The 14,072-nt window shown below is 42.3% G+C and overlaps 1 protein-coding gene across 1 annotated transcript in view; it reads right to left on the bottom strand.

The window, feature by feature from the left end:
• LOC126234742 (UDP-glucosyltransferase 2-like) overlaps positions 1–14,072 on the bottom strand; it is an 81,291-nt gene that overhangs the window by 3,672 nt on the left and 63,547 nt on the right. Inside the window, exon 6 of the mRNA XM_049943488.1 lies at positions 8,937–9,156. Coding sequence (XP_049799445.1) covers positions 8,937–9,156 — 220 coding nt within the window. The remainder of the gene's footprint in view (positions 1–8,936; positions 9,157–14,072) is intronic.

The raw sequence follows: 14,072 nt of genomic DNA on the forward strand, positions 1-14,072 counted from the left end.
TGACACTGGGTGAGTGCCGTAATTATCCGTGTGAGTTGGTGGTTTTTCTCAGATCCGGGAAGTGGAGTGTTTAGCACGATTCTTGGAATATTATTCGGCAGCTTGTCCGTTTGCCCCGTTGTGGTGCATCACTTTGATCTTTTTTTCGACATGTACCCATATTGCTTATTTAGTGCCCTTGTGGCGCGTTCATGTCGCTCTAGCAACGCCATATTCAGCCTCCCTCTTGGATGTAATTTTGGCTTCTATTGCAAAGCGTTTCTGCTTTATTGTGTTCACCTGTTGACTGAGCTTTAGGTGTTCTAAAATGGTTCAAATGGCTCTAACCATTATGGGAGTTAACATCTGGGGTCATCAGTCCCCTAGACTTAGAACTACTTAAACCTAAATAACCTAAGGACATCACACACATCCATGCCCGAGGCAGGATTCGAACCTGCGGACGTAGCAGCAGCGCGGTTCCGGACTGAAGCTCCTAGAACCGCTCGACCACAGCGGCCGGATTTATGTGTTATCATGTCCGTTCTAGTGCCCCGCTGTAAATTTTTTGATGGGTGTTTGGCTATTTGTCACCTTTTGGTATTTCATGTTTGAATTTGGTAAACGCTGCAACCTTTCTCGAAGCACCCTTTTTTTATAATTGCGTTAAAAATGGCGGTTGTGTTCAAGTGTTTTGGTGTGTTACAGAAGTCAGTTATAATCTGGTCCCTTAGGCCTGTGCCTGCGTGACCTGGGTGGACCCTGTGCGTGCCTGTTTTGGTTGACGTGTCGGCTGAGAGTCTTGACCGCTTTTAGAACACGCTACTAGGGGTCACGTTTTACAGGGACCACTCTCTATCCTGCCCGTTATCTTTGGTATCTGTTTGTGAAGTTCACTATGTGCGTGTTTTATTTATTTATTTATTTTCTTAACTACAGAATCTTAAACCTGTTTATTAGGACATTTGGATGAAACCTAAAAGACTCCTGAAAGCGCACGCAAATTCTGTTACTATCTTGAAAGTTTTAATTGTTTTGTTTTATATTATTTCTAATGAAAGAATGATTCCCTTATTAAACTCACTTTAATACACGATAATTGCCTGGTGCTCAGTTCACATTTGTAATAATAATAATTTTGTGGTCCAAGAAATTCAAAAATGTTTTAAACAAAGAATTCTCAATTCACCCCTCCACGATAGCACCATTCCTGATGGGTTAAACCGCCGCTCGAAGTGGCCACGCGGTTTGAAGCGCCATATCAGCGATTGCGCGGCCCCTCCCGCCGGAGATTCGAGCCCTCCCTTGGGCATGGATGTGTGTGTTGTTCTTAGCGTAAGTTAGTTTAAGTAGTGTGTAAGTCTAGCAGTTTGGTCCCTTAGGAATTCACACACATTTGAACATTTTGTGTTAAACCGAGCACACGCAGTGGTACCATAGTACTACGCTCCACGAAGAACACGTTCAAAACTAGGTTTCTGTAGGAAAAAAAAAAAAAAAAAAAAAAAAAATGTGGGGAATAATACGGTGTGTTGGAATTGTGAGCAAAACCAACCTACCTTATAAGAAACATATATTTTGCATTACTTATTGTAGGCTCCCATATGACGAATGTGGAGCAGCCTATTAAGAGAGACAAGACAAATTTTTGAAGTGTAAGGACTAAGAAGTATTGTTAAAGTTTCAAACGCACAAGAGATGAAGCATCGATTCCAGAAAGTACAAGACATGACAGCAGACGGAAAATATGTTTAGAGAGGAGACACCTGTAGGGGAATCTTATAGAATTGGGTTTACAGCTGGTAAAAGCACTTACCTTTTTCAACGATAATATTTTGATAAGTTAGTTAATTAATTGTAAGTTTCATGGTTAATAATATCGACCTGTCGCTAAGATGTAAACAATTATATTACAATTTCCAGTACAGAAATATGACAAAATGCTGACCATTTACACGAATATCTTCAGCTACGTTCTTTTTACTATCGTACAGTGATTTATATTTAACTATGCTCAATCTTTCTCACTTAAACAAAACACACACACACACACACACACACACACACACACACACACAAGTGCACACGCACGCATAGCAGGTGAAAAAATGTTTTTGTGGCTGTATGCCTCACGCCTTCCAGTAACTTTCTAAGGCTGATTCATTTCTCTTTCTCGTATTATTTTTGTGCATGTTACTATTATTTTCAGTCTAAGACGATGTGCTCCTTATGCTTTAGAATTCAGGTTCTTAACCTTTTCCACGTATCTTAATTTAGAATATTTTGAGTCATTTATTGATTTACCATTAGGTATTATTTCTAAAGGTATGTTCAGGACTTGTACTGTTCTGAATTGTATCTATTATGTTTTATCTGAAATCAGTAACAGCCAGTTTCCAGAGACCTAGTCATCAGTTTTCAAGAAAATATCATTTATATATCGAAGTATTAAAGTCTCCCGATTTGGCATGATTATAATATTTTCCTTAATAACGATACCCCCTCCGCAACCGATGTTGCAGACGCACACCTTTACAGTGGTGTTCGACCCGGATGTACATCGGTTTGAATCCTGCTGACAGATGAACTTTTCACTGCCGGTATTTGGCCAGCAAGAGGAGCAGTGTGGGGCGTAAACTGTCCGAACATTAGTCTTTACGCCTATGTACTGGATTAAGTTCCAAACTGGTCTGCAGAGCCTCGTAAAATGAAGGCATGTGGCACTGTTGATGGTAATATGTCCTTCGGATGGGGATTTTAAACTTGGCGACCCTCTGGGAGCTATGGAGAGGAGTAGGCGAAGCACTATCACCAGATTTCACTACCTCCCTTCTTGCATCATCGTCATCATCTAAAACAAACTTAACACTAAACTATACACGCATTCATTACACTCATGTATATCCACTGCACAAATACGTGTGTAATGCAGTTCTCGCGTATCAGCAAGGAAAGGAGTCAATGTGTGGAGTTGAAAAACCCCATTTCCAACTGAGCGACTGAAGCCACCTTGTGTTATATCTCAGCTATAAATTCCACAAGATATTTAATTGAATTTAAGAATTATAATAGCGGATCCAACATCTATCTCTGTGATACATATGTAGTGATTACTCGTCATTCTGAAGATGCTGTTTCGATCTGTACACATCTTCGTTTACTTAATGCGACACAGTCAATCCTTTTCGTTAGATATCATGAAAGCCAGCTACCAGCAAGACCTCTGATCCCATAATACTTGAGCTTCTCTTACTTTGTTCACTACATATGCAGTTAATAAACGATTTCGGTTTCAATTAACATTGTTCAAATCTTTTTATCTAAATTACATCAGCGCGCACAGTGGCATTATGCAGTCTTTCTTTCCACCCTCCGAACAGGAAAGAAACGGGGGAAAACCTCATACGTGGTACAGCGAAAAGTGCTCTCTGCCATGAACGTCAAAGTGGTTTACAGAGTCTCGACGCGGTTATGTGGGTAGAACATTACATCGGATGCCCGAAGCAAAGATGACGTCCTAATGAAGCCAGCAGAAACGAAGAAAAAGCTTACTTCCATAAAAAACAGTAAACTGACATCTCTTGAAATCTACGGCTTCATCAAAGTGTACATCTACGTATACATATATACATACATGGTGCGTGACGGATGGTACTCTTCGCACTATCGGTCATTTCCTTTCCTGTTCCACTCGCAAATAGAGCGAGGGAAAAGTGACTGTCTCTAAGCCTTCTACGAGCCCTGATCTGTCTAATCTTATCTTCGTGGTTCTTACGCGAAATGTACGTAGACGGCAGTATAATCGTTTTACAGTCAACTTCAAATGCCGGTCCTCTAAATCTTCTCAATAGTGTTCCTCGAAGAGAACGTCACCTTCCGTTCGCTGAGTCCCATGTGGGTTCCCGAAGCATCTCCGCAATAGTTGCATGTTGTTCGAACCTACCGGTAACAAATGCAGCAGCCCGCCTCTGAATTGCTTCGATCTCTTCCATTAATTCTACCTCGCGCGGATCCCGAACACTCAAACAGTACCCACTTCGTTAACAGTCGTCAGTGTGGCACCATGTCAAACGTTTTCCAAAAATCTAGGAATATGGAATCTGCCTGTTTCCCTTCATAGTTCACAGTATATCATGTGAGGAAAGGACAAGTTGAATTTTACACGAGCGTTGCTTTCTAAAGCCATATTGATTTGTGAACAGTAGTTTTATCCTCTCAAGGAATTGTATTATATTCGAACAGAGAATATTTTCAAGGATTCTGCAGGAAACTGATGTGAAGGATACTTGTCTGTAATTGTGCGGCTCCGATTTTTTACCCTTCTTCACCTGCGCTTTTTCCCGGTCACTTGGGACTTTGCGCTGGGCGAGAGATTCACGATCAGTGCAAGCTAAGTAAGGGGCCAGTGCTGTTGAGTATTCATTGTAAAACTGACTAGGGATTGAATTAGGACCTGGCGACTTATGCGCTTTCAACTCTTTCAGCTAGGCCAAGGATGTTTATTATTATGTCCTCCGTACGGGAGTCTGTGCGATGGTACAACGACGGTACGTTGGTAAAATTATCCTGCATGAATAATTTCTTAAATGCGAAATTTAAAACTTCAGCTTAACTTTTGCTGTCTTCTACTGCCGCAACACATCAACAAGAGAGAGGATAGAAGCCCCAGACCCACTCAGCGATTTTAAATAGGACCTGTATTTTCTGGGGTTATCGGCTAGATCTTTTGGTAAGGTATGACGATGGTATAATTGTGTAAGCTCCGCGCATCGATCTTTTTACAGACGCACAAACTTCTGTTAATGTTTGTCTTTCGTCATCTGAGCGTTTTTTTGAACCGAGAGAGGAAAAACCTTTGCTTCTTCAGCATTTTTCGAATTTAGTTATTAAAACACGGTGGGTGTTTCCCGACCTTAATCCACTTACTTCGTACATACTTCTCGAGAAAATCATTTACAATCCATTTAAACTTTGCCCCCAATTCCTCTACGTCCGTTGTATTGGAACTAAATAATATCAATTCATTGTCTAAGTGGGATGATAACAACTGTCTGTCTGCTCTTTCTAGTAGAAATACTCTCTTAGCCATCTTGATTGTTTTATAAACTTTAGTAACCAAAGTCTCTGTAATGACATCATGGTCACTAATCCCTGTCTCTACGCTGACGCCGTCGACTAGGTCAGACCTGTTTGTAGTCACAAGATCGAAAATATTTCCATCATGTGGGGGCTGTGGAACTAGCTGCTCAAGACAGTTTTCGGAAAACGTGTTCGAAAGAACGTCGAACCACTGTCTGTCTGTACTTCCGGCAATGAGTCCATAGACGTCCCAGTCTGTTCTCGGTATGTTAAAGTCTTTTCCAGGTAATATTGTGTAATCTGGGTATTTCCGTGATGCTGGCCGTATAGTTTCTTTGAAATGGTCTAAAACAGTCACAGCGGAGAAGAAGTGAAACGCTGAACATAAGAAACCTGAAGAAGAAACTGGAAGTATTAGAAACTGGGTGCAACAGAGCGAAGATAGTAATTAAATGGAAACAGTACAAAATGAGGAAGTAATAGAATGAATAGCTAGAGAAAAGAATATGTGAAAAACCTTGGCCAGAAGAAAGGAGAAGTTAAGGGAACAAACGCCGCTGCCACCAGGAATAGGTTCAAAAAATGGCTCTGAGCACTATGGAACTTAACATCTGTGGTCATCAGTCCCCTAGAACTTAGAACTACTTAAACCTAACTAACCTAAGGACATCACACACATCCATGCCCGAGGCAGGATTCGAACCTGCGACCGTAGCAGTCGCGCGGTTCCGGACTGAGCGCCTAGAACCGCTAGACCACCGCGGCCGGCCCAGGAATAGGAACAGTACAAAGAAGATGGAGAACGGAATAGAAACTACAGTAGTAGTAGCATATGGTATCAAAGCAAAGGAAAAAAATGAAATGGTTGTATGGCGGTACTGGCCCAGACTTCCCGTCTTGAGTTATTCGGCCACCTGTTACAAGTTTGGCCTCAAATGGCTCTGAGCACTATGGGACTTAACATCTGAGGTCATCAGTCCGCTAGAACGTACAACTAATTAAACCTAACTAACCTAAGGACATCACACACATCCATTCCCGAGGCAGGATTCGAACCTGCGTCCGTAGCGGTCGCGCGGTTCCAGACTGCAGCGCCTAGAACTGCTCGGCCACTCCGGTCGGCTGTTACAAGTTTTTCTACGAGGGTTGGTCAATATGAAATGCAACATTTTTCTCTGAACGCAGATTGGTTTTATTCAGGATTCAAACACATAATAAAATTTCCAACTCTTTTGACTGTAGAATCCCATTTTTTACCATAATCTCCGTTCATTGTGACGGTCTTACTCCACCTTACTGGAAGGGTCTGCATGCCCTCATGGTATCACTCTACTGTTCGACGTTGGAGCCACGTCTTACTGCTTCAGTAGCCTCCCAACCATCTACGTACTGCTCTCCGCCAGGTGCGTCATTAATTGGGCCAAACAGACGGAAGGGGCGAGATCGAGGCTGTAGCCGCGCCGGGTAGCCGTTCGGTCAAAGGCTCTTGCCGTGGTTCGCGCGGCTCCCTCCGTCGGGGGTTCGGGTCCTCGCTTGGGCATGTGTGTGTGTGTGTGTGTGTGTGTGTGTGTGTGTGTGTGTGTGTGTGTTGTCCTCAGCCTAAGTTAATTTAAGTTAGGTAAAGTAGTGTGTAAGCCTAGGGACTGATGACCCCATAAGTTTGTTCTCATATAACTTACCACAAATTTCCAATTTTCGGGGCTGTAGGGTGGATGCGGAAGAACAGTCCAATGAAGTTTAGTGAGCTCCTCTCTGGAGCACAGGCATGTGTGAGGCCTTGCGTTGTAGTGGAGAAGTTCGTTTGCGTTTTTGTGACGACGAACACGCTGAACTCTTTTCCTGAGGGTAGCTCAATACACTTCCGAGTTGATCGTTGACACCACGATGGAAGACGTCAAACAGAATAACCCCTTCAGTGTACCAGAAGACCGTCGCCGTGACTTCACCGGCTGAGGGTGTGTCTTTTAACTTTTTCTTCGGAGGCGAGGTGGTGTGGCTGGCACACGGGAGAATCAACAGGTTTGCGCGACCTTATTGCGATGAGGACAGACGCCTCTCCCAACGACTCACCGAGCTTTTGTTCTCTGCCAGGTCGCTGCTGACATTCTGCAGGCGCCTATGAATGTCTGCGATATTCTAGTTTTCCGCCAGCAGTGACAGCTCTCTGACTGGAACACACCTCCATTGCAGAGACCATTTTGAAGGCTACGTACTGCAGTGCCACCTATCGGAAGTTCATGAAACTATAGGGTCTGAAGCGGGAACATCCCACTATGTCGCGCAACGAACTCTACATTTTTTCCTCCTGATATTAGCCGAAAAGAAACATGTGCTGCACTACTTACTAAACGCCCTTCGTATTTGACGCCACTCCGGTAACTTGCGTGTCTTTGCGATGAATGGGAAATGATGAGGACAATACAAATACGCAGTCCTCGACCGAAGAAACTCTCTGCTGCCGCCTGAAATCGAACTCGGGGCTCCGCGATCTACAGGCGGCGACTCTAACCAGTTGCCCACGAGCAGCGGGCAAAGCAGTGTGAAGTATGGTGCTTAAATTATTTGCAGTGATTCTGTACTTTGCCGGAACCTCTCACACACAGTAACATCGTTTTCTAATGTGTTTGTTTACGTATTCATGTCGAACTGATCTTTCATGTGTTCAAGTTTCTTAACGCATATCAATATTTTTCATTTAATATATATATATATATATATATATATATATATATATGTGTGTGTGTGTGTGTGTGTGTGTGTGTGTGTTACCGTGTTAGCGAGGTGACAAAATTTTTTCAAGTGCAACTGCTAATTGCCATGTGATTACTCGTAATCTTAATCTAAAAATTTCAGTTAAAGTGAGAGGAGAAATTACAAACTGGATCAGACTAGGAAAAGGAGTAAGACAAGGATGCTGTCTATCACCTACTCTTTTCAACCTCTACTTGGAAAATATTATTGACCAATGCTCATTAGATTACAAAGGAGTAGAAATTGGAGGAAGAAGAGTAGGGTGTTTGAGGTCTGCTGATGACATGGTCCTTCTAGCCACAGGGGAAAAAGAATTACAGGATTTGGTGGACACCATTGCAACTAACGGAAAAAAATATGGAATGAAAATTAACACAAATAAAACAAAAGTATTCGCACTTTGAGGAAACAAGGAAATAAAAATTATGCTGAATGGAGAAATACTAGAACAGGTGCAAAATTTAAAGTATCTTGGAAGCAGGAGAGACACCGGCTGGATAGAAATGGCAAAAGAGGCGTTTTATAAGAAAAGGAGAATTTTCTGCAGCGGTCTGGACAGAGAACTCAGAAAGAGACTCATAAAATGTCTTGTATGGAGTGTTCTCCTATATGGCGCTGAAACATGGACTATGAGGAAAAAAGACAGAGAAAGGCTGGAGACTTTTGAGATTTGGACATGGCGGAGGATGGAAAGAATAAATTGGATGGACAGAGTAAAAAATGAAGAGTTACTTAGAAGAGTGGGAGAGAAAAGCCAGTTACTAGATGTAATAAAGAGAAGAAAAAGAAATTAGATTGGGCATATATGAAGAAAGAATGACGGACTGATAAAAACAGTTTTAGAAGGTTATGTAGAAGGGAAAAGGAAGCGAGGAAGGAAGAGATTCCAGATACTGGCTGACATGATGGACGGTACAACATACAGTAGCCTTAAGAAGGAAGCAATGGATCGCAGAAAATGGAGAGGCAAAAGACCTGCTAATATAGCAGATAACTGATGATGATGATGACGACTCGTAGGGGCTAAAACATGAAATATGTGCCGAGTCACGAGAATGACTGGTTATCATCATAAATTAGCATAGATGTGTCAAAACTGACTGAATTCCATACACGAAAGTACTTACTTTGGATCATCAAGGATGGAACGTGTGCGCTGCAAGACGGTGTCCTTGCTGATGTCTTCCAGTAGTAGCTTCAGCCCGATCTCTGCTTCCTCCACCTTAGCCGCGTTGTGCTTCTGATCAGCGAAGAACGGGATGAGCAGAAACGGAACTGCGTGATACGCTGCTTCGTTCATACTCTGAAGTCCTCCCTGCATGATGAAGAGACGCACGTTTGGATGACCTGTGAAACGGAAACGTCGCTGTATTCAGGCTGCAGTAGAATAGTGACTTAAATTATATGAGAGTAAAAAAATCCGTAGCAGCTTGGTTTTAATCAATGATATCTATGTAATGGGTTGGTCATGGTTTCACTGGTTCTTGTTCTGAGTGCACTCCGAACCAGAACTACAAGGGACGTCTACTCGCCAACATCTAAAATACTCCGTGAATGGCCCAATATCTAAATGACAATGCGTGTTAAAAGTGAATCAGCAGCGGACGACATATTGAAAAATGTCAAATACAAAGCTAATCTCAGATTCGTCATCTACTAGTTGTGAGCATAGTGAATATGAAGATATGACTGGTAAAGCAATGTAGCAAAGCGTAAATATCATAATTTATTATAAACTAACGAGTCATTTGCTATATATAATTCTGTGGAACTGAAACCGTGGACAGAAAGGGTCCTTACCCCTTGCTCGCACGCTTTCCGGATCAGCAGGAAGTTACTGATGTATCGCGTCCGTACAGACAACATCCAGCGAACGGAGCAGATGCTGAAACTATAGTGATGACAGTGGAATTCACTACGGAGGAATCATATAAATTTTTTTCTGGATAATGTCGTTGTACGAGATGAGACTTGGCGCTACCAGTACTGTCAAAACGACACTCAATGGAATCACGTATTTTATTACTCTTTAATGTAACTATTTTATTGAACTTTTAATATGTTTATTTTTCAGGTAGATTACCTAAAAATCAGGCCTACTATAATTCTGAAATAGTATCTTCATGAAAACTATTTTAGTAGGCGAAGTAGCGATTCATACGTTTATTTCTTTTTCTTATTGTTACTTCATCCCTTTCGGCCCACAAGGGCTGGTGTTGGTGTGTCAGCAGTATGCCATTCCGGTCTTCAACCAACAGCTTCAAAATATAAAGAAACACGAAAATAAATATAATTTGAAGGTGAAGGTTTTACAGATGTTTCTAAAATCATTAAAGTAAAAATTTTTTGGTGTTCACATAAAAATATTAAAATTGTGTCTTCCTTTGTTGCTTCTGTTTAAAAACGAATAAATAAAAAATAAAAATAGAAATATATGTTTAAAACACATTGCAGAAATGGTGACGTTCGTCTAACCACAGTATTGTACTTTTACTAAAAAGCTGAAGGACTTTCTCTGGGAAAAAAAGGATTTGGGAAAGGGAAGATTTGTTCTGCAGAACTGAAGGTTGCAGATAAGAAGTATAGAGTTCCGTTAGGTAGAAACTATGGAACGTAGGTGTTGGTGTGGAAAGTCGGTAGACAGAAAGTGAGGAGGAGGCTGGTGGTTGGGACACATCTGTGCTGTCAACACGAGAAAGGATGGTGCAAGATGGAGAGGGAAGAGATAAGGGGGAAGGGCTGATATGGAATGGGACACGTTGGGGAGAGTAATAGTTCGTAGGATGGATAAACATTGTGGCGGATTTCATTGTTTGGGAGAATGAGTCGGTTGAAGTTGGTATGGAGTGTGTGCAGATGCAGGGACTGTCGGATCTGTTTGTAAAGTCAAGTCAGCATACCAGGTGTGGTGATCAGAGGGGAACAACGCAGTTATAGAAATCTATACTAGGGGCCATTAAAATTCCTACACCAAGAAGAAATGCAGATGATAAACAGGTATTCATTGGACAAATATATTATACTAGAACTGACATGTGATTACATTTTCACGCAATTTGGGTGCATAGAGCCTGAGAAATCAGTACCCAGAACAACCACCTCTGGCCATAATGACGGCCTTGATATGGATGGGATGGCGTGTACAGGTAGAGCTGCCCATGCAGCTTCAACACTATATCACAGTTCATCAAGAGTAGTGACTGGGGTATTGTGACGAGCCAGTTGGTCGGCCACCATTGACCAGACGTTTTCAATTGATGAGAGATCTGGAGAATGTGCAGACCAGGGCAGCAGTCTAACATTTTTTGCATCCTGAGAGGCCCGTACAGAACCTGCAACATGCGGTCGTGCATTATCCTGCTGAAATGTAGGGTTTCGCAGGGATCGAATGAAGGGTAGAGCCACGGGTCGTAACACATCTGAAATGTAACGTCCACTGTTTAAAGTGCCGTCAGTGCGATCAAGGGTTATAATGGTCACCCAATCGTTGATATTCCTAAATTCGCACTATATCACTCCAATATACGAAGCTTGTTAGCACTTGATGTAGAGAATTGGGCTGGCGCCATTAAATTGTATTGTAGTAGTTGCTGCTGCTGCTGGCTGGTTCACTGCTGTATCTTTATGTGAATGTTGACTCTATATGTATTCGTCTAGGGGTAAAATGATGAGGTCCCGTGTTATTGTTGATAAACAATGCACGACAACATAAGTGAACTTCAACTATTTGTTGGCATGGTAGCTATCTTAACTCCGCTGACCACCCAAAGACGTTGTCACAGTACAGAGTAACACTTCTTTTACAACATCTTTGCATTGTTTTTCCACATATGACAATAACATACACACTTTACAAAAGTTCTATCAAGACTGAGCTGACGCGGCTTCTTGCTGCTTGTATTTATAACCTTGTCAAAGAACTGCTAAGAAGAGATGTGGTTTATAAGTCAGGCATCCATCTGTTATCGTAATTTGTGCAAAAAAGTTATTAATTTACATCGAATGACATCATTTAACAGGTCATTAAAATGACAGACAGATTTGTCAACTTGTCAGAACAATTCTTTGTTGCAAAAAGGCCGTATTTCAAAGGTACATCTATTGACTTCTCTCATTTGCATACATAAGTAAATAATTTGAATTATTAAAAATTACAGTGGTTTAAAATAGATGTGTTTACGTGAGTAGTGAGTGAAAACAGTCCTAGTGAATAAATAGGTTTCACTGGGTAATTTTTATTTGAGGAGATCCAAAATACGCAAATTGACCAATATTATTCGTATTTCATATTAATTATTTCAGTTGAATATAGTGTATTTACATAATGACATCTGCTGTATCAGTGTTCAAGTGATGTTAACATTTGTGTGGGTCCGTTATTAATTATATTTTAATGGGTTGACTGTTTATCTAGACATGTTATGCAGTCATTGCTAAAATACACAATTACTTTTCTATTATCATAATTGCTAGTTAAACTGGTTGAATTAGGAGGGTATCGCATATTTCGTTATAATAAAGCCTTTAATAAGTCCCGTTACAAGGTGACCGAGACGTGTAACCACTGGCACCCCATACCATCACACTGGGTGATACGCCAGTATGGCGATGACGAATACACACTTCCAATGTGCGTTCACCGAGATGTCGCCAAACACGGATGCGACCATCATGAAGCTGTAACGGAACCTGGATTCACCCAAAAAAATGACGTTTTGCCATTCGTGCACCCAGGTTCGTCGTTGAGTACACCATCGCAGGCGCTCCTGTCTGGATGCAGCGTCAAGAGTAACCGCAGCCATGGTCTCCCAGCTCATAGTCCATGCTGTTGCAAACGTTGTCGAACTGTTCGTGCAGATGGTTGTTGTCTTGCAAACGTCCCCATTTGTTGACTCAGGGATCGAGACATGGCTGCACGATCCGTTACATCCATGCGGATAAGATGTCTATCATCTCGACTGCTAGTGATACGCGGCCGTTGGGATCCAGCACGGCGTTCCGTATTACCCTCCTGAACCCACCGATTCCGTATTCTGCTAACAGACATTGGATCTCGACCAAAGCGAGCAGCAATGTCGCGATACGATAAACCGCAATCGCGATAGGCTACAATCCGTGCTTTATCAAAGTCGGAAACGTGATGGTACGCATTTCTCCTCCTTACACAAGGCATCACAACAACGTTTCACCAGGCAACGCCGGTCAACTGCTGGTTGTGTATGAGAAATCAGTTGGAAACTTTCCCCACGTCAGCACGTTATAGGTTCACCACCGGCGCCAACCTTGTGTGAATGCTCTGAAAAGCCAATCATTTGCATATCACAGCATCTTCTTCCTGTCGGTTAAATTTCGCGTCTGTAGCACGTCATCTTCGTGGTGTAGCAATTTTAATGGCCAGTAGTGTAGTTTGTGGATAGGGAGGCGGAAAAATTGACGTTCAAAGACTTAGATAGACTAATAGACCTTAGTTGAAATTTATGTCCATGCAGCATTCGCATAGGAGATGACTGGTCGGATCAAGGTTTTGTAGGCATGGAGGGTAGCGGGTGGTATAATTCCCAAGTTTAGCCAGTTGACAGTGTTGGCTGTTTCAATCTGTTGTAGGCTTTTGCTGGATGATTTGTACCTGAAATGTCCATTTTGGTTGCCATTCGAGTGTTAGTCTAAGACATTTTAGTGGCTTAGTTAATTGCATAGGACGGTACTAAATCGTGAGGTAGTATTCATGGAGGCAGCGACTGTATGTGGTTCTTCTTATGGTTATTGTGTAGGTTTTCGAGGAGTTGACCTTGAGGAGTCATTGGTGGCACTAGGGAGTAAACTGATTAAGGTAAATTTGGAGGGATCATTGGAATTTTTCGAGTCTATGGTAAAGGGCGAGGAAAACGATGTCAGTAGCGTGCTGAAGGAGGTGAACTGATGGAGGGTGTTTGGGCATGTCGGCAGTGTAGCAGAGATAAACGAGAGAAGAGAGGATGGAGCCTTGGGGCGCTCTTGCAGTAAGAAGAAGGTACAAAAAAATGGCTCTGAGCACTATGGGACTTAACATCTGAGGTCATCAGTCCCCTAGAATTTAGAACTACTTAAACCTAACTAACCTAAGGACATCACACACATCCACGCCCGAGGCAGGATTCGAACCTGCGACCGTAGCGTTCGCGCGGTTCCAGACTGAAGCGCCTAGAACCGCTCGGCCACACCGGCCGGCAAGAAGAAGGTACAGGAATTGGCATTGTTAATAGTGAGAAAGGATGGGCAATTCA

The sequence above is a fragment of the Schistocerca nitens genome, chromosome 2 (assembly GCF_023898315.1).
Source record: "Schistocerca nitens isolate TAMUIC-IGC-003100 chromosome 2, iqSchNite1.1, whole genome shotgun sequence".
NCBI lineage: Eukaryota > Metazoa > Arthropoda > Insecta > Orthoptera > Acrididae > Schistocerca > Schistocerca nitens.